At 36.9% G+C, this 25,906-nt stretch overlaps 1 protein-coding gene across 1 annotated transcript in view; it reads right to left on the reverse strand.

The window, feature by feature from the left end:
* LOC117329284 (glutamate receptor 2-like) overlaps positions 1-25,906 on the reverse strand; it is a 107,631-nt gene that overhangs the window by 39,070 nt on the left and 42,655 nt on the right. The window contains exons 2-3 of the mRNA XM_033887152.1: positions 22,336-22,437; positions 16,874-17,023 (exon numbers count right to left, since the gene is read on the reverse strand). Coding sequence (XP_033743043.1) covers positions 16,874-17,023; positions 22,336-22,437 — 252 coding nt within the window. The remainder of the gene's footprint in view (positions 1-16,873; positions 17,024-22,335; positions 22,438-25,906) is intronic.

Below are 25,906 nucleotides of genomic sequence, written 5' to 3' on the forward strand. Positions count from 1 at the left end.
TATTGTTGTAGTGTTACCGTTTTATTTTGTTGTAGTGATTGCCGTATTATATTGTTGTAGTGTTACCGTATTATATTGTTGTAGTGTTACCGTATTATATTGTTGTAGTGTTACCGTATTATATTGTTGTAGTGATTACCGTATTATTTTGTTGTAGTGATTGCCGTATTATATTGTTGTAGTGATTGCCGTATTATATTGTTGTAGTGATGCCGTATTATATTGTTGTAGTGTTACCGTATTATATTGTTGTAGTGATTACCGTATTATTTTGTTGTAGTGATTGCCGTATTATATTGTTGTAGTGATTGCCGTATTATATTGTTGTAGTGTTACCGTATTATATTGTTGTAGTGTTACCGTATTATATTGTTGTAGTGATTGCCGTATACTATTGTTGTAGTGATTGCCGTATTATATTGTTGTAGTGATTGTCGTATCATATTGTTGTAGTGATTGTCGTATCATATTGTTGTAGTGATTGCCGTATTATATTGTTGTAGTGATTGCCGTATTATATTGTTGTAGAGATTGCCGTATTATATTGTTGTAGTGATTGCCGTATTATATTGTTGTAGTGATTGCCGTTTTATTTTGTTGTAGTGATTGCCGTATTATATTGTTGTAGTGATTGCCGTATTATATTGTTGTAGTGATTGCCGTATTATAGTGTTGTAGTGATTACCGTATTATTTTGTTGTCGTGATTGCCGTATTATAATGTTGTAGTGATTGCCGTATTATATTGTTGTAGTGTTACCGTATCATATTGTTGTAGTGATTGCCGTATTATAATGTTGTAGTGATTGCCGTATTATATTGTTGTAGTGATTGCCGTATTTTTTTGATATAGTGATTGCCGTATTATAATGTTGTAGTGATTGCCGTATTATAATGTTGTAGTGATTGCCGTATTATATTGTTGTAGTGATGCCGTATTATAATGTTGTAGTGATTACCGTATTATTTTGTTGTAGTGATTGTTGTATTATATTGTTGTAGTGATGCCGTATTATATTGTTGTAGTGATTGCCGTATTATATTGTTGTAGTGTTACCGTATTATATTGTTGTAGTGATTGCCGTATTATATTGTTGACGTGATTGCCGTATTATAATGTTGTAGTGATTGCCGTATTATTTTGTTGTAGTGATCGCCGTATTATATTGTTGTAGTGATTGCCGTATTATATTGTTGTAGTGTTACCGTTTTATTTTGTTGTAGTGATTGCCGTATTATTTTGTTGTAGTGATTGCCGTATTATATTGTTGTAGTGATTGCCGTATTATTTTGTTGTAGTGATTGCCGTATTATTTTGTTGTAGTGATTGCCGTATTATTTTGTTGTAGTGATTGCCGTATTATTTTGTTGTAGTGATTGCCGTATTATATTGTTGTAGTGATTGCCGTATTATTTTGTTGTAGTGATTGCCGTATTATTTTGTTGTAGTGATTGCCGTATTATTTTGTTGTAGTGATTGCCGTATTATATTGTTGTAGTGATTGCCGTATTATTTTGTTGTAGTGATCGCCGTATTATATTGTTGTAGTGATTGCCGTATTATATTGTTGTAGTGATTGCCGTATTATATTGTTGAAGTGATTGCCGTATTATATTGTTGTAGTGTTACCGTATTATATTGTTGTAGTGATTGCCGTATTATATTGTTGAAGTGATTCCCGTATTATATTGTTGTCGTGATTGCCGTATTATTTTGTTGTAGTGATTGCCGTATTATATTGTTGTAGTGTTACCGTTTTATTTTGTTGTAGTGATTGCCGTATTATATTGTTGTAGTGTTACCGTATTATATTGTTGTAGTGATTGCCGTATTATATTGTTGTAGTGATTGCCGCATTATATTGTTGTAGAGATTGCCGTATTATATTGTTGTAGTGATTGCCGTATTATATTGTTGTAGTGATTGCCGTATTATATTGTTGTAGTGATTGCCGTATTATTTTGTTGTAGAGATTGCCGTATTATATTGTTGTAGTGTTACCGTATTATATTGTTGTAGTGATTGCCGTATTATATTGTTGTAGTGATTGCCGCATTATATTGTTGTAGTGATGCCGTATTATATTGTTGTAGTGATTGCCGTATTATTTTGTTGTAGTGATCGCCGTATTATATTGTTGTAGTGATCGCCGTATTATATTGTTGACGTGATTGCCGTATTATATTGTTGTAGTGTTACCGTATTATATTGTTGTAGTGATCGCCGTATTATATTGTTGTAGTGATTGCCGTATTATATTGTTGTAGTGATGCCGTATTATATTGTTGTAGTGTTACCGTATTATATTGTTGTAGTGATTGCCGTATTATATTGTTGACGTGATTGCCGTATTATATTGTTGTAGTGATTGCCGTATTATATTGTTGTAGTGTTACCGTATTATATTGTTGTAGTGATTGCCGTATTATATTGTTGTAGTGATCGCCGTATTATATTGTTGTAGTGATTGCCGTATTATATTGTTGTAGTGATTGCCGTATTATTTTGTTGCAGAGATTGCCGTATTATTTTGTTGTAGTGATTGCCGTATTTTATTGTTGTAGTGTTACCGTATTATATTGTTGTAGTGATTGCCGTATTATATTGTTGTAGTGATTGCCGCATTATATTGTTGTAGTGATGCCGTATTATATTGTTGTAGTGTTACCGTATTATATTGTTGTAGTGATTGCCGTATTATTTTGTTGTAGTGATTGCCGTATTATTTTGTTGTAGTGATCGCCGTATTATATTGTTGTAGTGATCGCCGTATTATATTGTTGTAGTGATTGCCGTATTATAATGTTGTAGTGATTGCCGTATTATATTGTTGACGTGATTGCCGTATTATTTTGTTGTAGTGATCGCCGTATTATATTGTTGTAGTGATCGCCGTATTATATTGTTGTAGTGATTGCCGTATTATATTGTTGACGTGATTGCCGTATTATTTTGTTGTAGTGATTGCCGTATTATATTGTTGTAGTGATCGCCGTATTATATTGTTGTAGTGATCGCCGTATTATTTTGTTGACGTGATTGCCGTATTATATTGTTGTAGTGATTGCCGTATTATATTGTTGACGTGATTGCCGTATTATTTTGTTGTAGTGATTGCCGTATTATATTGTTGTAGTGATTGCCGTATTATATTGTTGACGTGATTGCCGTATTATTTTGTTGACGTGATTGCCGTATTATATTGTTGTAGTGATTGCCGTATTATATTGTTGTAGTGATCGCCGTATTATAATGTTGTAGTGATCGCCGTATTATATTGTTGACGTGATTGCCGTATTATTTTGTTGTAGTGATTGCCGTATTATATTGTTGTAGTGATTGCCGTTTTATTTTGTTGTAGTGATTGCCGTATTATTTTGTTGTAGTGATTGCCGTATTATTTTGTTGTAGTGATTGCCGTATTATATTGTTGACGTGATTGCCGTATCATTTTGTTGTAGTGATTGCCGTATTATATTGTTGTAGTGATTGCCGTTTTATTTTGTTGTAGTGATTGCCGTATTATTTTGTTGTAGTGATTGTTTTGTTACTGAATAGTGACGGTGTGTATGGCATTGTTGGTATTGTGTTAATGACTGAGTATTGATGGTGTGTATGACAATGTTTGTATTGTGTTAATTACTGAGTAGTGACGGTGTGTATGACATTGTTTGTATTGTGTTAATGACTGAGTATTGATGGTGTTTATGACATTGTTTGTATTGTGTTAATGACTGAGTATTGATGGTGTTTATGACATTGTTTGTATTGTGTTAATGACTGAGTATTGATGGTGTGAATGACATTGTTTGTATTGTGTTAATTACTGAGTAGCGACGGTGTGTATGGCATTGTTTGTATTGTGTTAATGACTGAGTAGTGACGGGGTGTATGACATTGTTTGTATTGTGTTAATTACTGAGTAGTGACGGTGTGTATGACATTGTTTGTATTGTGTTAATTACTGAATAGTGACGGTGTGGATGACATTGTTTGTATTGTGTTAATTACTGAGTAGTGACGGTGTGTATGACATTGTTTGTATTGTGTTAATTACTGAATAGTGACGGTGTGTATGACATTGTTTGTATTGTGTTAATTACTGAGTGGTGACGGTGTGTATGACATTGTTTGTATTGTGTTAATTACTGTATTGTGTTAATTACTGAGTATTGACGGTGTGTATGACATTGTTTGTATTGTGTTAATTACTGAGTAGTGACGGTGTGTATGACATTGTTTGTATTGTGTTAATTACTGAGTATTGACGGTGTGTATGACATTGTTTGTATTGTGTTAATTACTGAGTATTGACGGTGTGTATGACATTGTTTGTGTTGTGTTAATTACTGAGTATTGACGGTGTGTATGACATTGTTTGTATTGTGTTAATTACTGAGTATTGACGGTGTGTATGACATTGTGTAGATGGTGTCTATAAGTGAGTAGTGATGGTGTGTATGACATTGTGTAGATGGTGTCTATAAGTGAGTAGTGATGGTGTGTGGTAGCCAGTATCGCGATCTTCCTGTTTTGTATTCAGATTCCACTTGTGTGGCGGAAGCCCCTTGACACCCATTACTTTCCCTGTCAAATTTCCACCAACCATGATTTATAGTAGGTCTACACGAATAATGCATTGATTTCATGCTGCAACAGAGAAACGCTACTGCCAAGAATCTATTGTCAAATTCTGCTCTATTGATCGCCTGGAAACACTAACTTTAAACCCATGCACCTCACATATCTGTCTCTATGTCCGGGAATATCAGATCACGGAATCACTTGTTATTATAAATGAAATACTAGAATTTAGAGAACGAAACAGATAGCCTGACAAAATCGAATAGTCTCGTGTTATGCATGCTTACTAACAAGATGTGTTTGTGTGAGTGGTGCCGAGATATTTACATATTCCCCATCCGTATACAGCTATCGATTCTTCGTTTGTGTGTAACTCTGGGAACTAACGTACATAGGCCTGATATTTACTTACATATAGCCTTGTAAAACAAATTGGCGCTGTTTCGTTAACCTACAAGGAACAATACTGTTTTGAATACAGACAAACTGGTAATACTGCAGATTCTATTGGGTGAATAGCGTAATGTAAAAAGAATGTGCAATAATGTACTGAGTAAAATGGTTATCTATACATCTTGTACGTTTTGATACCTTATTGTATTATGTCACAAAGGAACGTACCATCTATCTGACCACGCACAGATAGCTAGAGAAGGTTTAGTATTAACAATAAAATAAATTCCAAAGCATCAAACGTTTTGAGAGCCCGAAGTGTGAAGGATGTTGCTGGAGAGATGAATCCGAGAGAGTGGGGATGGTTACGTCAGCGTAATATCAAAACTACACGCTTGGGCATATATCTTCTACATCAAGAATAATAGAAAATCGATGTGGAAACTCATAAAACGTGCAACATGTTATTCACGGTAGAATATTTTGTCTGTTTAAGGATAATGCTTGTAATATAATACATGTATATTGTGATGTTAAAGACTCATAAATCATGTCGGATATACAGCTCTCTATCTTTCCTTCCACGCACAGTGCAACTAAGATACGGGTTTGACGGTTTCAGAATAAGTATCTTTCTTTTCTAAATAACAGACATGCCACGAATGTAATATCCACCTATGAAGAATGGACATTTTACGTGCGAGATATCCACCTTTAAAAAAACAATGCACGTGCGAGATATCCCCTTTAAAAAGACAATGCACGTGCGAGATATCCCCATCAAAAAGACAATGCACGTGCGAGATCTCTCCCTTTAAAAAAAGACATTTTGTATGTGACACCTGCCCTTACAAAATAGACATCGCACGTGTGAGAGTCTATTTTTAAAGATAAACATTCCATAAGTAAGATTTTGCCCTTTAAAAAATAACCATTCTATCTTCCCCTTTTAAATAAAGATTCCACGTGTATGATCTCCCCAACAGCTTATGGGTGGTCGGGGGCACAGTGGTAAAACATGTGGTTCATCTAGATGGTCGGGGTTCGATTCCCCGATCGGACAATGGGATCACTTGCCCGGCCACGTGATATTTTTTTTCGGGTACTGTAACGTCCACCCGCGCGCTTCTATCCGGACCGACAAGCGCAATCGTTGCAAAATAAATTTACAGAAATAGTTTACCTACATAGTTACCTTCAAGGAAAGATTAATACTTAATCAGAATAGATACTTAAATACAATGCAGACACTCTTAATTCAGTCAGAGTAAGGATAACTTACACTATTTGTTTACGATTACACATTGTATGTTCTACAGCCAACGATAAAGAAAATTAGATGTTTTATTTTATTTCTGTGTCTACAGTATCGTTATATTGAAACACGTTAACATTTCAATTTTCCAAAAAATAGTGTTTTAATAGGAGTGTACCTTGGATTTCTTATTGAGTTAAGTTTACGAGAGTACATTTGGTTAATTTACTTTTTTTATTATTCCATCATTATCTGTTTTATGATAGGATGTTAAATTCAAGAACAATTGAAAAGTCATAAACAATGGAATCGTTGAAAAGTAATTTAAGTTTGGTAATCGAGGCTTCTTTAACTTTATAACAGTTATTTTATCCTCTCTATGTACATGTAAGTACTGAGCTCTTCGCCAAATTTCAGTTTAAGTGTTTTAGATAAATAATTTCGAGAATTCAATTTTTGTCGAGTGCAGTTAAACTGTTGTGTAATTGACGGAAGTTTAATGACTAGATATGTTCGCAGGAGACAAGAGAAATCGATTCCACACTGTACACTGCTATACCAATCCAATCTTATGGGGGCTTTCCTCTTCTTGTTATTGTACATACTTTGTATACTGGTGTGTATTTCTTTAGGAAAACAGAACGAAAACCAAGATGAAATCTGCTCCTATGAGTATATCCCTGGGCGATATTTTCTTCCAATGGAGTATTTGTATATCCGTGGGAACAAAGTGTGCTACAATCCTTGCCAGTTTTGTTTCCATACTATAAATATTTTACTAAAGAGCTTATTAGAACTGGTATCAAGATTTTGCAAAGGTATTTGGTATTCAATTTTATTTTAAAATACATCGATGATGTGTTGTCTTTGAATACTAGTATCAAAAACGGATACCCTATAGAACTTGAAATTTCCCAGTTGTTAATTTTCCATTTTTAGATAGCTACATCCCTGCTTCCACTGACTAAGGTGTTTGCATGTCCAATGATTGCACAAACTGCACACAAGATATAAGCACCTTTCTTTTTGATAGTTGGATACAGTTACGTCATACTGACTGTACAACTGTTTCGTCCTTATCGGACTCTTCAATGATGCTAAGGGAGGTAACTCAAAACACTAAACATGCCGAAAGAAATGCAAAAATCTGGATGGATAGGGAGGTTCAGAAGACCAATAATTCAATAGTGACTTTGCCCTTCTGGTAAGATCATCATCAACACCAACGTTTTTATCTTCAGATTGCGGCTTTCGCTTCAGATAATTCTTAAAACACTCCGCACACATGTCAATCTCGTGATCATAAGTAAAGTTATTGCTGCTTTTAAAGCACCACGTAACCAATTGTACTTTGGAAGTCTTACGTTTCTAGCAGACTTTTTAATGTCTCTCCTAAAGACTTTACAACCCGCAGCGAACACACCTACATGTATCTCTCATTGTGATAACGGTACTATTAGGTGTTAAACGACTCTCTCAGACGTTATACTTTATAAGTAGGATAAGCGTTTTAATATAATATTTCAAATCATGGACATAGAAGCTGTTCACTTGAAGAAATTATAAACAGTAATGTCAAAAGAACAATGAGATTTGGGTATATGGGGTATAGTGTTTCAATATTTGTTTAGTCACTATGTCATGTTATTCATCGTATTGAGCGTCCTAATTATAATTAACAATACTTAACATGTCGGCATTACTTGGATGCGTACTACGGTATGTTATGTATTAAGAAAGGCACAGTGTACATTACGGTTTGGAGTGTAACAGGATGGTCTGTTATGTCCACCTCCAACAAGGCATTGGGGTGACACACATCACGATCAAAAAATGAACACTTTACACAAATACTAAAGCTTTGATCTTTAGGCAGGATTAGGGTAAGTAAAACAGCTCTCCATACGCTTAATAATTTTGAATGGACTGAATATAAGGACATTGAAAATGTCATTTGTTCACAAACGTATGGCGTTCTTTTCGGAAAATGCTTAAGAACAAATGTTATCGGCGGTAAACTTACTGTTTTGGTATTTTGGTACAGTATTTAGTTTATGGTTCAAACTTTTCTATTTCGTTAAAATAAATAATAATATTTTATCTGTTTTGTGACAAACTGCGTTCTTTAGTTAAATATTTTTCGTAATTCAGTTACATAATTATTTGATTATGCAAGAGCATCATCGATTGATTTGGGTTAAATGTATAGCCAAGGGAATTAACTTTGATGACACATAGCCATGAAGTGGTCTCTTAGGGTAAGGAGAAGTTAAGCCAACCTCTAAGGGAAATTAACATTGATGGAAACTCGACTACTTAGTTTACTGTATAAGATTTGTTAAATCTACAGTATTGGATTTCAAAAGAACGTTTAGTACATGTGTATATTCTGAATTGTGTCAATATTCAAGCGGACGTGACAGACAGGTACAAATGTAACATTAAACCGCGGGGACTAATTTTAAAGCATCAAACAACATTATCTACCTCTTATAACCTCAAAGGATTGTACAAGACAAGAGGCCAATGGGCCTTAACGGTCACCTCAGTTTTGGTTCATTTTAACATATTTGACCCCCTGGGCCTTGAATGGCAGAGAAGGTATTCATTTGAATAATCGTTATAGCCCTTTACCAAACGAATGTTACAAACCCAGGTGTCTGAGCCTCTTGGCTATCATAAAGAAGTTGTTCAAAGATTTTAGCATATTTGACCCCTGTTACCTTGAATGAATGTCAAGGTCATCCAACTGAACAGACTTTGTAGCCCCTCATCCAAGCATGCTGCAGATCAAATATTTGGTCAGTTGGCCTTTTGGTTATCAAGAAGAAGTCCTTTAAAGATTTTAGCATATTTGACACCTGTGACCTCAAATTAAGGTCTAGGTCATCCATTTGAAACACTTGGTAGCCTTTCATCCCAGCATGCTACAGACCCAATATCAGGTATCTAGGCCTGTTGGGAATTGAGAAGAAGTTGAAAATGTAAATTGTTTACGACGCCCGACGCCGGACAAAAGGCGATCGCAATAGGTCAACTGAGACTTTGCCTCAGGTGACCTAATAAAATGAGAATTGGATACAGTAGAGCCAAAATGAATTAATCTACACTACGCAACTGATTCGTCCTTCTAGGACTCACCAGTGATGCTAGGGACATCATACAGCTGCTTCGTCCTTCTATCATACAGCTGCTTCGACCTTCTAGGACTCGTTGGTGATGTTAGTACATCATACAGCTGTTTCGTTCTTCTAGGACTCGCCAGTGATGCTAGGGACATACAATGTAATACAGCTGCTTCGTCTTTCTATGACTCGCAAGTGATGTTAAGACATCATACAGCTGCTTCATCCTTCTAGGACTCGTCGGTGACGTTATGGACACCATACAGCTGTTTCGTCCTTCTAGGACTCGTCAGTGATGTTAGGACATCATATAGCTGTTTCGTCCTTCTAGGATTCGTCAGTGATGTTAGGACATCATACAGCTGTTTTGTCCTTCTAGGAGTCGTCAATGATGTTAGGACATCATACAGCTGCTTCGACTTTCTAGGACTTTTCAGTGATGTTAGGGACAGCATACAGCTGCTTCGTCCTTGTAGGACACGCCAGTGATGCTACGAGGTAGAGGCGACCATAAACGTGAAATGGGTGGAAAGAAATGCCATGATGTGAATACATGTAGGTAGGTGTGAGAGACCCAAGTTGATATTATATCCAAGGACTTGCTCATCATTATCACCACCATCACCATGATAGATGTTGACTACTGCAGAAATAAACTACCATCACTATGATTCGTGAGATACAGAATGATGAATACTACATGTATGTGAAAGTATAAAGTTTGACATATGATCGTATTGGGAACAATTCTATTTCCCTGTATGAAGTCAGACGTGTCCGACACATGTTGATATGTCTGGAGATTCCGTTGTCATCACATCAACCCTCATTTTAAGGATGTGACTTAACCCGTATTTGACAATCGCTAATGGTTTATACAATCGAACAGTTAAATTGAGACATATGGAATTTAAAGCCAAGTCATATATCTCTTATATTATCTGCGTTCACCTCAAGACAGGGAACATACATATTATGTATTTGTAAATTTCAAGATATATTTCGTGCACCACACTTATAAAATATAGCTCTGTATCAAGCTGTTGAGCAAAGCTGGATGATAGCCTGCTTCTTGTTTATAAAACACATATCCAATAATCTTTGAGTGGTTATGATAGCCCGCCTTTATCACACGTTGTGTATAGGTGTAGTTTATTGGCGTAATTACATTTAATTGAATTAAGTGAGTTGATAAAGGGACATAATCTACTAGACTCCATTACGTTTGTCCTCTTACTGTTAACAAGTAATTGGAGCAACCTTTAAATAATTAAACAACAAATGAATCAAGTCGTCTTGAACTACAACACAAACAGGGCCAAGTCGAGTGCTGTTCCGTCCTGTGTTACAACCTAAAACGACGAATTCGATAAGACATGCTTTCTTTAAAGCATCATATTACCAGATTCACGATATTTCATATATAGTTACAATAATTGTTATCAATATTGGTTCATGCCATGTATATGATTCTGTCTGTATTACTAGATACATACATTAAGTCCCTATCTTAATTAGATTGTTTTGGTACTGGATACAGAGGAATCACATGACTGGAGTGTTAGCGACGCTGTGGTTGATATAGTGTGTGACATATGTTAGATGTCTGACGCTGTGGTTGGTATAGTGTGTGACACGTGTTAGATATCTGACGCTGTGGTTGGTATAGTGTGTGACATGTGTTAGATGTCTGACGCTGTGGTTGGTATAGTGTGTGACATGTGTTAGATGTCTGACGCTGTGGTTGGTATAGTGTGTGACATGTGTTAGATGTCTGACGCTGTGGTTGGTATAGTGTGTGACGTGTGTTAGATGTCTGACGCTGTGGTTGGTATAGTGTGTGACATGTGTTAGATGTCTGACGCCGTGGTTGGTATAGTGTGTGACATGTGTTAGATGTCTGACGCCGTGGTTGGTATAGTGTGTGACATGTGTTAGATATCTGACCCTGTGGTTGGTATAGTGTGTGACATGTGTTAGATGTCTGACGCTGTGGTTGGTATAGTGTGTGACATGTGTTAGATATCTGACGCTGTGTTGGTATAGTGTGTGACATGTGTTAGATGTCTGACGCCGTGGTTGGTATAGTGTGTGACACGTGTTAGATGTCTGACCCTGTGGTTGGTATAGTGTGTGACATGTGTTAGATGTCTGACGCTGTGGTTGGTATAGTGTGTGACATGTGTTAGATGTCTGACGCTGTGGTTGGTATAGTGTGTGACATGTGTTAGATGTCTGACGCTGTGGTTGGTATAGTGTGTGACATGTGTTAGATATCTGACGCTGTGGTTGGTATAGTGTGTGACACGTGTTAGATGTCTGACCCTGTGGTTGGTATAGTGTGTGACATGTGTTAGATGTCTGACGCTGTGGTTGGTATAGTGTGTGACATGTGTTAGATATCTGACGCTGTGGTTGGTATAGTGTGTGACATGTGTTAGATATCTGACGCCGTGGTTGGTATAGTGTGTGACATGTGTTAGATGTCTGACGCTGTGGTTGGTATAGTGTGTGACATGTGTTAGATGTCTGACCCTGTGGTTGGTATAGTGTGTGACGTGTTAGATGTCTGACCCTGTGGTTGGTATAGTGTGTGACGTGTGTTAGATGTCTGACGCCGTGGTTGGTATAGTGTGTGACATGTGTTAGATATCTGACGCTGTGGTTGGTATAGTGTGTGACATGTGTTAGATGTCTGACGCTGTGGTTGGTATAGTGTGTGACATGTGTTAGATGTCTGACGCTGTGGTTGGTATAGTGTGTGACGTGTGTTAGATGTCTGACCCTGTGGTTGGTATAGTGTGTGACGTGTGTTAGATGTCTGACGCTGTGGTTGGTATAGTGTGTGACGTGTGTTAGATGTCTGACCCTGTGGTTGGTATAGTGTGTGACATGTGTTAGATATCTGACGCTGTGGTTGGTATAGTGTGTGACATGTGTTAGATATCTGACGCCGTGGTTGGTATAGTGTGTGACATGTGTTAGATGTCTGACGCTGTGGTTGGTATAGTGTCGGACATGTGTTAGATGTCTGACGCCGTGGTTGGTATAGTGTGTGACATGTGTTAGATATCTGACGCCGTGGTTGGTATAGTGTGTGACGTGTGTTAGATGTCTGACGCTGTGGTTGGTATAGTGTGTGACGTGTGTTAGATGTCTGACGCTGTGGTTGGTATAGTGTGTGACATGTGTTAGATGTCTGACCCTGTGGTTGGTATAGTGTGTGACATGTGTTAGATATCTGACGCCGTGGTTGGTATAGTCTCTGACATGTGTTAGATGTCTGACGCCGTGGTTGGTATAGTGTGTGACGTGTTAGATGTCTGACGCTGTGGTTGGTATAGTGTTTGACATGTGTTAGATGTCTGACACTGTGGTTGGTATAGTCTCTGACATGTGTTAGATGTCTGACGCCGTGGTTGGTATAGTGTGTGACGTGTGTTAGATGTCTGACGCTGTGGTTGGTATAGTGTGTGACATGTGTTAGATGTCTGACCCTGTGGTTGGTATAGTGTGTGACATGTGTTAGATATCTGACGCCGTGGTTGGTATAGTGTGTGACATGTGTTAAATGTCTGACCCTGTGGTTGGTATAGTGTGTGACATGTGTTAGATGTCTGTAGCTGTGATTTGTATTTTTATTGTCGACGAGGGTATCTTTCCTCATTGTGTGGTAAAATTTGATTTTTTTTTTATTACGAGCTGTTTTTCACCGAATCAATTCATCTCGTTGACATACTTTCATAAAGATAGATATTTCGTTCGATAGGTTTCAAATCAATTTGTTTAAGTACCATATACATTGATGTAATAGTTCCGGTGAACGATGATCAGATAATTTCTTGTGAACATACTCTGGCCTGATTCCATAAGGGGCAATACCGTTGTTTGGTCGTAATCGAGATGAGGCGGAATGCTTTGAAGTGCGGTACAAGTACAATTTCACGTGGACGTGTTAAACAACAGATTGAGATGATAATGTACATTGTAAGTCTGATGGTGTTAACGATAAACACTAGAACTCTGACAAATTTAATCTCTATATTCTCTCGAGTGACTGAAACAAATCATTAAAAAGATCTTCCATATTGTTTAATTCCGTATTACAGGATAAAGTTATATTGCTGTATTTCGACAAAAATCAATTAAATGGTTTCTATATTGTATCTAATTCATAACGTTTTGTTATGTTATAGAGCAATGAATAAATATTATAGATATGAGCGATAATCTGCGAAAGCTTGTGATCAGTTTAAACATATAAAGTAAGTAAAAGCAAAAGAATTGTTGAAGACATTTTAAATTTAGAATAAGCATTGAAACGAATTCTGCCTATGAAATACTCAATAAACGCTTCAGACAACCATCAATTACCATTCCGTGATGTGTATTCGGTATTGATCATTCCGTGATGTGTATTCGGTACTGACCATTCCGTGATGTGTATTAGGTACTGACCATTCCGTGATGTGTATTCGGTACTGACCATTCCGTTTGTATGTATTTAGTACTGACCATTCCGTGTGTATGTATTCGGTACTGGTAATTCCGTGGTGTGTATTCAGTACTGGTCATTCCGTGATATGTATTAGGTACTGACCATTCCGTTATGTGTATTCGGTATTGACCATTCCGTGATGTGTATTCGGTACTGGTCATTCCGTGGTGTGTATTCAGTACTGGTCATTCCGTGATGTGTATTCAGTACTGGTCATTACGTGGTGTGTATTCAGTGCTGACCATTCCGTGATATGTATTCGGTACTGACCATTCCGTGGTGTGTATTCGGTACTGGTCATTCCGTGATATGTATTCGGTACTGACCATTCCGTGATGTGTATTCAGTACTGGTCATTCCGTGATATGTATTCGGTACTGGTCATTCCGTAATATGTATTCGGTACTGACCATTCCGTGATGTGTATTCGGTACTGGTCATTCCGTGATATTTTTTTTGGTACTGACCATTCCGTGGTGTGTATTCGGTACTGGTCATTCCGTGATATGTATTCGGTACTGACCATTCCGTGATGTGTATTCAGTACTGGTCATTCCGTGATATGTATTCGGTACTGGTCATTCCGTAATATGTATTCGGTACTGACCATTCCGTGATGTGTATTCGGTACTGGTCATTCCGTGATATGTTTTCGGTACTGACCATTCCGTGGTGTGTATTTAGTACTGACCATTCCCTGATGTGTATTCGGTACTGACCATTCCGTGATATGTATTCGGTACTGACCATTCCGTGATGTGTATTCGGTACTGACCATTCGGTGTGTATGTATTCGGTACTGACCATTCCGTGATGTGTATTCGGTACTGGACCATTCCGTGTGTGTATTCAGTACTGGTCATTCCGTGATGTATATTCTGTACTGACCATTCCGTGTGTATGTATTCGGTACTGACCATTCCGTGATGTGTATTCGGTACTGGTCATTCCGTGATGTGTATTCGGTACTGACCATTCCGTGATGTGTACTCGGTACTGACCATTCCGTGTGTATGTATTTAGTACTAACCATTCCGTGATGTGTATTCGGTACTGACCATTCCGTGATGTGTATTCGGTACTGACCATTCCGTGATGTGTATTCGGTACTGACCATTCGGTGTGTATGTATTCGGTACTGACCATTCCGTGATGTGTATTCGGTACTGACCATTCCGTGGTGTGTATTCAGTACTGGTCATTCCGTGATGTATATTCTGTACTGACCATTCCGTGTGTATGTATTCGGTACTGACCATTCCGTGATGTGTATTCGGTACTGGTCATTCCGTGATGTGTATTCGGTACTGACCATTCCGTGTGTATGTATTTAGTACTGACCATTCCGTGTGTATGTATTTAGTACTAACCATTCCGTGATGTGTATTCGGTACTGACCATTCCGTGATGTGTATTCGGTACTGACCATTCCGTGATGTGTATTCGGTACTGACCATTCCGTGTGTATGTATTTAGTACTGACCATTCCGTGTGTATGTATTCGGTACTGACCATTCCGTGTGTATGTATTCGGTACTGACCATTCCGTGTGTATGTATTCGGTTCTGACCATTCCGTGATGTGTATTCGGTACTGACCATTCCGTGATGCGTATTCGGTACAAGTCATTCCGTGATGTGTATTCGGTACCGACCATTCCGTGTGTATGTATTCGGTACTGACCATTCCGTGATGTGTATTCGGTACAAGTCATTCCGTGATGTGTATTCGGTACCGACCATTCCGTGTGTATGTATTCGGTACTGACCATTCCGTGTGTATGTATTTAGTACTGCCCATTCCGTGTGTATGTATTCGGTACCGACCATTCCGTGTGTATGTATTCGGTACTGACCATTCCGTGATGTGTATTCGGTACTGACCATTCCGTGTGTATGTATTCGGTACTGACCATTCCGTGATGTGTATTCGGTACTGACCATTCCGTGTGTATGTATTAGGTATTGACCATTCCGTGTGTATGTATTCGGTACTGACCATTCCGTGTGTATGTATTCGGTACTGACCATTCCGTGATGTGTATTCGGTACTGACCATTCCGTAATGTGTATTCGGTACTGACCATTCCGTGATGTGTATTAGGTACTGACCATTCCGTAATGTGTATTCGGTACTGACCATTCCGTGATGTGTATTCGGTACTGACCATTCCGTGTGTATGTATTCGGTACTGACCATTCCGTGATGTACATTCGGTACTGACTATTCCGTGATGTGTATTCAGTACTGGTCATTCCGTGATATGTATTCGGTACTGACCATTCCGTGATGTGTATTAGGTACTGACCATTCCGTGATGTGTACTTACCTTAACTTGATTTTACGGTTACTTGAAATTCTTTACATATATCATCTGACCTGTGTCTATTCTATATTATCGATTCTTCACCTTAAAATTGTAAGGTTACCTGTGATAGATGTAATATTTTGTTGTTTTCAAATGCACAATCATTTCGTGTTCATTTCAATGTGTCATCAATAATTGCGTAGCGTTCAAAATGTCATCGATGCTTGTGTATATTTGGAAGTTTGTGTCATCAGTTCTTGCGTACCTTTAAAACACTTCATCAATTCTTACGCTTGTTTGTGTTTTCAACTAATTGAACCGTTTCAAATAGCCATTTATCAAATTAGATAAGGTGGGATATCATGCACGGAAGAAACTCGTTTGGCCTACATTGTTATTGAGCCACCTACACGGAATTTCACAATGTAATTGTAGCAATAATTTTTGTTTTGAACTCTTTGTTACTAGTTGGGGAGAACAGCCTTGACCTACCCGTTCTGTCTATAGGGTATATAATTTGTTGAAATATCAACTGATTTCTGGTAGAAATTCAATTAAATAGAATATTTCAGTATATACCAGATTTATGTCTCTTTGAAATAATTTGCCTTGGTTTAATTTAGTTTATTTTTAAAGAGTACACTTGACTCAACACCAAGCATAAGCTATATAAACCAAATGTCGTTATATAACAGTTGTATTGTACTCACGAGCAGTGGCCAGCTGGAAGTTGTTGGCGACGTCAATCGTTTTAGTGGACCATGCTAGCTCGAATTTTTTGTCCGTATTTTGATTGTATAGATCACATGCTAGGCGGAAACTGGAACGGAGTTGTTGATCTTGAGCATTGAAGATTGTCCCTGTGAAAGAAGGAATATTAATGTAATATTTGAAGATAGTTCCTCTGAGAGAAGGGATATTAGTATAATGAATTGAAAATAGTCCCTGGAGAGAAGGTATATTAGTGTAAAATAAATCAAAGACAGTCCCTGTAAAAGAACAAAAATATTAGTGTAATACATTGAAGATGGTCCCAATGAGAGAAGGAATATTAGTTTAATAAATTGAGGATAGCCCCTTTGAGAAAAGGAATATATTAGTGTAATAAATTTAAAGTTCATTGTGATAATATGACGTCGTTAAATTTTCATAAGGATAATGAATACATAATACAATTTGTTTCTAACTCTCGAAAGATTTGTAATTCAACATTTCACAAAGGCTCATAACTGTGTTTTATAACTATTACATTATACTCAGTAGAATTAAAATATATCTATTGTTCGCGAAATAGTGCTGAATTAATCATCGTCCATTTTCTTTGAGGAAGATACTTTTCGACTTTCCTCTTAAGAATTATAAAATTTTCTGTAAATTTATCACCAATGGAAAGGTAAATATACAACCATTGGGAATATTAAGAGTTAACGAGTTTAGATATTAATAAAATGTAGCGAGAAAGAGGATAAAAGGGCCATTTATATGATTATGCGAACAAAGATATTTCATTAGTATTTTGAAATGCAACGTCATAAAAGATGTGTACATTCTGTTTTTTGTCATTATTTTCCTATTATTTCCAAAACATGTTTTGTCTATTAAGATATCAACTCTAACATGATACGGGTGATTGTTTGAGGATCAATATCGAAGCCTATGGTCTCAATTAAATAGTCATGTTACATATCTCCGCGGCGGCGTAGTTCTGGACGATACTGGACACATTTGCTATCTTTGTCTGGGTTTTGTGTTCAGGAGGAAGACATACACTTTTCTACAGATGCCAAGAATAACACCACCATATTGGAAATACGTGTTGTCGGTAATCCGGCTATAATTGGTTTTAATGTAACATAGCACCCAGCAGAGGACCGGTGACTTGTAAAAGGCAGACACAGAATGACCTGTTTGAAATAGTCGATAATTCAGTACGTAAATCATTTGAGCGGGTCAACACCTTTTTAAGCTCTAGAGGTGATGGAGAACTCTCGCTATATTTTTGATGAAAGAAATCGAGATATGATCTTATATTCTCATGGTATCTTAGAAATAAGTTTTTGCGATTTATGAGTCATAACAATGTCAATTACTACTTCTGATTCATCATTTGTATGCTAAAATAAGTGAAATTAATCAATAAACCATGAAGATCACAAATACGGTGTCTTTTTGTGAAGGAACGAACCGAGGTGTTAAAAAGTAAAATATACTACAGTTTATACAATTATGGGACTTTGTTTCTATCGATAAGATGATTAATATGGTGCTCAGATAACCAATATTGACCGAGGCCGGAAACTGAGGTTGATATTGGTTATCTGAGTGTAATATTGAAATATTGAAATATATATACAAATTGGGAGAAACAATGAGCACAGTTTTCCAGCGGACCAGGCAACACTAGATGCCATCAGAAAGAAGCACTCTTTGTCCAAAAAAGCTGTAATGAGTAAGAATCCAGAAATACGCGTGGAATACAATAAAATGCGAAATAAAATCAAGAAATTAACGCGTAAAGCAAGAAAAGATTACGAATAGAACATCGCAAGTAAAGCAAAAACCGATCCTAAAGTAATTTTGAACTACGTTAAGTCAAAATCAACAACAAAATCTGACACTGCAGACCTATATCTAGACCCAACAGACATTCAGTCGGTCAAAATAACAACAGATAAAGGAAAAGCAAATATACTTTGTAAACAGGATAGACCTATACCGGAACTACAACAAATGCAGATAAAAGAAGAGATGTCCAACCTAACTGTGAAGGAGGAAGTCTATAAACAACTAAAGAACCTCAAACCGGACAAATCACCAGGATTAGACGATCTCCACCCCATGTATCTAAAACACATTGTACCATCAATATCGGGACCACTGACAGATATCTTCTATCAAGCCTTATCAACGGGTACACTGCCGGATGATTGGAAAAAGGCTCGGGTCAGCGCAATCTTTAAGAAGGGGGACAAATTCATGGGAGGGAATTATAGACCAGTCAGTCTAACATCTGTGCTATGTAAAGTTTTAGAAACAATGATAAGGGAACACATAACAAATGTTATGATAACAAACTATTTTTCGCATAAACAATATGGCTTTTTATCGGGAAGATCGACCTGCCTCCAACTGCTAGGGTTATGGACAAATGGACCAAAGCTCTAGACAATAATAAAATCATTGATTGTATTTATATGGATGACCAAAAAGCGTTCGACACTGTCCCACATAAAAGATTAGTCAACAAACTTAAGGCGTATAATTTCTCAGAACAAATCATCTCCTGGATATCAGGATTTCTAACAGACAGAAGTCAAAAAGTTACTGTGAATGATGAAGATTCAGAATGGGGTAAAGTAACTTCAGGCATTCCACAGGGAAGCGTCCTAGGGCCAATTCTATTTGTAATATTTATAAGCGATCTGCCAAACATCGTTAAATCGGATATGTACCTCTTTGCAGATGATACGAAGATCTTTAAAATTATGGAAAACACTGACCACTACACTGAGCTCCAGGATGGCCTAAACAATATGTGCAACTGGACCGATACATAGCTTCTCAAAAATGCACCCAGACAAATGTAAGCACATGAGAATAGGCACAGGAATACCTAAGAATCAAGATCACCAAGATGTCACATACAACCTTAAAGGAAACCACTTCAAACAACAACAACACAGGAAAAAGATATTGGCGTTATAATAGATTCTGATCCCACATCAGCGAAAAAGTTAAAAAAGCAAATTCCATGTTTGCTCTCCTAAGAAGAACATTCCAATTTATGGATACAAAAACATTTGTTCCTCTTTACAAATGCCTTTTACGTTCCCAACCTGATTATGCTAGCCCAGTATGGTATCCATACCGAAGCAAACATATACATATGATAGAGGAGTGTAGGACAAAAGCCCCCCCCCCCCCCCCCCCCCCCCCCCCTCCGGACATTAGCCCCTAGGACAAAAGCCCCTCCGGACGAAAGCCCCCCCCCCCCCGGACATTAGCCCCCCCGGACAGAAGCCCCTTCTTTAGAAATTTAGCTGGTATACTTTATATAAATCTGTACTTTTGAAAAACAGAAATTATATATATATATATTGTTGTTTTTATCTCTGAAATTTGGAGAATAATTGTGTGGAAAATGAAGGTCCTTGGTTCAATGTCAGTGTAGCATTATATGTCTGTGGTTAAACATCATAATTTATTTTTTCAAACTTTATATTATTAAGTAAGCTAAAAATTTCAGGAAACTCTCCATGATGAACATATTGTTACTAATTACACATAATTTTTGACTTCCTAATTAATATACTGCAAATATTGATAATCAAAGAAATGCCTAAAAAAGCAATAAACATTTGATCCCTATTTGCAGTGTCTCAAATTATAATATAATAAGTACCTAACCAAACATGTTGCTCTGCGTTGTAATAAGAAAAGTTTAATTTTAGGAATGATTAAAATCAAAGAAACAATGAAGCCATTAATGATATATTTCTTTCCAGGAGAACACAACATCAATTAAAACCTACCAAACAACTGTGTAACAGCTTATTATTTATGTAACAGTTCAAGTAGTTGTTGTTGGAACCGGTTGTTTACATTGCCGAAGCCACTGATGACATATGTTATGTATATGTAGCAATTAAAAATCATAAAAAAAATAAATATCATTTTTTTTATGAAGGGGCTTTTGCCGAAGCCACAGATGACATATGCATATGTAGCAATTAAAAATCATTAAAAAAATAAATATCATTTTTTTTATGAAGGGGCTTTTGTCCACTTTTTGATTAGTGTGAAGGGGCTTTTGTCCGGAGGGGCTTTTGTCCTAGGGGCTAATGTCCGGGGGGGCTAATGTCCGGGGGGGCTAATGTCCGGGGGGGGGGGGGGGGGGGCTTTTGTCCGTACCTCATGATAGAGGGTGTCCAACGCAGGGCTACAAAGTGTCTTCCGGGGATGAAAAACCTCAGCTACAGCGAAAGATTGGAAAAACTTAAACTTCCAACATTGTCCTTTCGACGAGTTAGAGGAGATATGATTGAGTTATACAAAATACTCAATGGTATATACAACAAGGAATGTTGTAATACCGTGGTGTTGTGGGAAGACGCGTCACAGAGACACAGCGGAAGAAAATCTACCCGAAGCGAGCAACATCAGCAGCTAGGAAAAATAGTTTCTCAATAAGGACAGTAAAACATTGGAACAGTCTACCTGAAATAATCGTATCCGCGCCCAGTATAAACGCTTTCAAAAACGCTTTGGACAATCACTGGAAAAAACAAGAAATCTTCTATAACTATACAGCTGAAATAACCATATAAAACATAATGTAATATACTGGACTGAAATTAATCTTAATATATTTGTGTCATGTTTTTGATATGTGTTATGTATATACATGTATGTATATAAATATCTGGGGTTGTTTTTTCAGTCTTGTATAGAGGACTATAAAATGTCCTGAACCAGAAATAACTTATCTTATCTATCTTATCTTAATATAACTCATTATATCGATAGAAACAAAATGTCATTAATGTTTAAATACATTTCAGAATCACCTTGATATTCACCATGATATTCGCCATAATATTCATCAAAGCGTTATGAATACGCATCTTTGATAAATCATCATATTGCACTCCCGTGCAACTTGGCGGAAATGTGTCCGACAAATCTGATTGGCTGAAATTACGCGACATCATGGAACACTCGCACGAGCGTGCAATGCGATGTTTTATCACTATTCGATATTAAATGGAAGATGGAAACATATGAGTATAATTTAACATGTTATAAACATGAATACTGATTAAAATGTGCAGTAATCATTACATTTGAGTATACATTTATGAATTAATAGATCACACTTGTTAATTGATAGGTTACACTTGTTAATTAATAGATCACACTTATTAATGAATAGATCACACTTGTTCATTAATAAATCACACTTGTTAATTAATAGATCACACTTGTTAATTAATAAATCACACTTGTTAATTAATAGATCACACTTGTTAATTAATAGATCACACTTGTTAATTATTAAATGAAATAAGAATGCATACAATATAAACAATAATAACAAAAAATTAACATCCTGAATTAAAACACATATCAAACAACAGTCTACAGACACACAGCGTATAGCGGTGTAACGTACCTATTGGAAGTTTCAATGGACCACCAGGGATGTTTGTTGTGTTTTCTACAGACCGGATATGACGTATTCTGTTTCTGTCTTGGTAGATATTAAAGCCATCATCTGTAAAATAAACCTCAGAATTATCAATGGAGAAGCTTGCCTTTGCAAAAAGATGTCTGATCAGACAGCAACTCCACAAATCATAATACATTATGATGTGTTTGTTGGTTAGGGCTTTGGGTTTTGCTTTTGATGCATACTTTAAAATTACTCTTCTATCAAGGAACCTATTTGATTTTAAGTGTTAAAGCAGATTTTCAATTCGTATTCCATTTAAAATTTCGAAAGGTCGACAAGGAACGGCTCAAAGTCTTCATCTTGTGATCTAGCTGATGAAATTATAAAATTTTGAAATATGATTAGGAAAGACATTGAAAGAAAACAAGCCTTCACAAATTAAAAAATCAATGGCTTCTCTATTAAAAAGATAATTTGTGTATTCTTTCGGAAAAGTTGATTAGCTAAATAATTTGTACTGTTGTTGTACGCGTTTCCCCCTGGCATCAGATAACACAATCCGTAGTTGTGTTCAGTTCAAGAGAAACACAGAAAATTAACAAAAAGTCTGTGTACAGAAGCCATTATACCAACCCTCCAAGGGAATCCGGATCGTCACGAGTAGTTACAAATGTCGTCTCCGATTCCATATTCTATATGTCAAGCGCAAATCTCCGTGTGCTACACAGCATCAAAGCCAATCAGTAGAGCCAGCATATTTACACTGGGTGTCAGAGATACTGGGCAGTTTTACATGGACATATCTATACAGTTTCTGTTGATTTGTCAATCCCAGTGCCAAAGTGATTAGTCTGGTTACTGACACAGCGTAATTACCCCCCTGGAAATATAACACCCGTGTTCCTTTCCCTCTAGTGTCATCTATTTTGCAATTTAAGAGTAGAAACTGATCAACCGTTGCATAGGCTAAATAACACCAAACCCTATAACAAAATTGATTCTACGGAAAAATTACTTAAGTGAGAATGTCAATTTCAGCCTACTCTCTAAAACAAATACCGAGAAAATTATATATCGAGATAGGATCTTTTTTTTTAATCACATTTTTTAATGATAGAGGCTAACGACAATACAATTTTTAGTCCGTATTTACAAAAATGAACATATCCCTGTGAAATTACATGGATGTAAATGAGAGAAAAAAAAGCATATGCCACAATGTGACTTATACGACAGGACGAACAAATATATTTGCATATAAATACTCGAGACCAGGAGTTCCAATGGATAAGCGTCGTTAGCTTAGTTGACCACACCAGTCTTGAGAGATTACAATGTATTGATCTGATTCGAAGCAAGAAATACGCGAACCTAGGGATGAACACCGACAATAAATACCAGTAATGATACGTCTTAGCAGTTGTACTTTATCAGATTCACGGTCTGACGTTAAAATAAAACAATATTCAGAAATAGTTTTTTCCTTGGTAACCATGACCTCTGATGGAATGGTCAATTTGTGACAATTCCATTATCATTGCATGTTTACGTTAAGTGAAAAAGGTTTTGGTAGGCATTTATATGTTACACTGTCAATCGGGGAAAGTTTAGATAAATTGTTCAGATTGGTGGAAGATGATTGATTTCAGATGGGGTGTCCGCACAATGTAAATATGCTAAATTGAGATTTTTATAAAACTGAGATCAACATGAAGATTGATGAAAAAACACACAAAATAAATTGACTCCAATTTAAAACTTATTTACAGATGAAATCATCATCTTGACGGTGTTTAGATTCACCAGATAGATACCGACATACCGTGTTTAGGTTAACCAGACAGATACCGACATACCGTGTTTAGGTTTAACCAGGGACATACCGACATACCGTGTTTAGGTTTAACCAGACAGATACCGACATACCGTGTTTAGCTTTAACCAGACAGATACCGACATACCGTGTTTAGGTTTAACCAGGGACATACCGACATACCGTGTTTAGGTTTAACCAGGGACATACCGACATACCGTGTTTAGGTTTAACCAGACAGATACCGACATACCGTGTTTAGGTTTAACCAGACAGATACCGACATACTGTGTTAGCTTTAACCGGACAGATACCGACATACTGTGTTTAGATTTAACCAGACAGATACCGACATACTGTGTTTAGCTTTAACCAGACAGATACCGACATACCGTGTTTAGGTTTAACCAGACAGATACCGACATACATGTACCGTGTTTAGGTTTAACCAGACAGATACCGACATACCGTGTTTAGATACAGGTATATGTTGGAATGTGACAACATATGCAGACAAGCGCTGGTCAGTTCTGAAGGATGATTGATATCTGTAGATAGATACATGTGAGTGATATCTGTAGATAAATACACGTGAGTGATACCTGTAGATATATACACGTGAGTGATATCTGTAGATAGATACACGTGAGTGATATCTGTAGATAGATACACGTGAGTGATATCTGTAGATAGACACACGTGAGTGATATCTGTAGATATATACACGTGAGTGATATCTGTAGATAGATACACGTGAGTGATATCTGTAGATATATACACGTGAGTGATATCTGTAGATATATACACGTGAGTGATATCTGTAGATAGATACACGTGAGTGATATCTGTAGATAGATACACGTGAGGGATATCTGTAGATAGGTACACGTGACTGATACCTGTAGATAGATACACGTAAGTGATATCTGTAGATAGATACACGTGAGTGATATCTGTAGATAGATACACTTGAGGGATATCTGTAGATAGGTACACGTGATTGATACCTGTAGATAGATACACGTGAGTGATATCTGTAAAAAAAGTACACGTCGGTGATATCGGTAGATATTTACACGTGAGTGATATATGTAGATAAATACACGTGAGTGATATCTGTAGATAGATACACGTGAGTGATACATGTAGATAGATACACGTGAGTGATATCTGTAGATAGATACACGTGAGTGATACCTGTACATAGATACACGTAAGTGATATCTATAGATAGATACACGTGAGTGATATCTGTGTATAGTTAAACGTGAGTGATATCGGTAGATATTTACACGTGAGTGATATCTGTAGATAGATACACGTGAGTGATACATGTAGATAGATACACGTGAGTGATATCTGTAGATAGATACACGTGAGTGATACCTGTACATAGATACACGTAAGTGATATCTATAGACAGATACACGTGAGTGATATCTGTGTATAGTTAAACGTGAGTGATATCGGTAGATATTTACACGTGAGTGATATCTGTAGATAGATGCACGTGAGTGATACGTGTAGGTAGATACACGTGAGTGATACCTGTAGTTAGATACACGTGAGTGATATATGTAGATAGATACACGGGAGTGATATCTGTAGATAGATACACGTGAGTGATACCTGTAGATAGGTACACGTGAGTGATATCGGTAGATATTTACACGTGAGTGATATCTGTAGTTAGATATACGTGAGTGATATCTGTAGATATAAACACGTGAGTGATACCTGTAGATAGATACACGTGAG

Source organism: Pecten maximus, chromosome 6, assembly GCF_902652985.1.
Source record: "Pecten maximus chromosome 6, xPecMax1.1, whole genome shotgun sequence".
Lineage (NCBI taxonomy): Eukaryota > Metazoa > Mollusca > Bivalvia > Pectinida > Pectinidae > Pecten > Pecten maximus.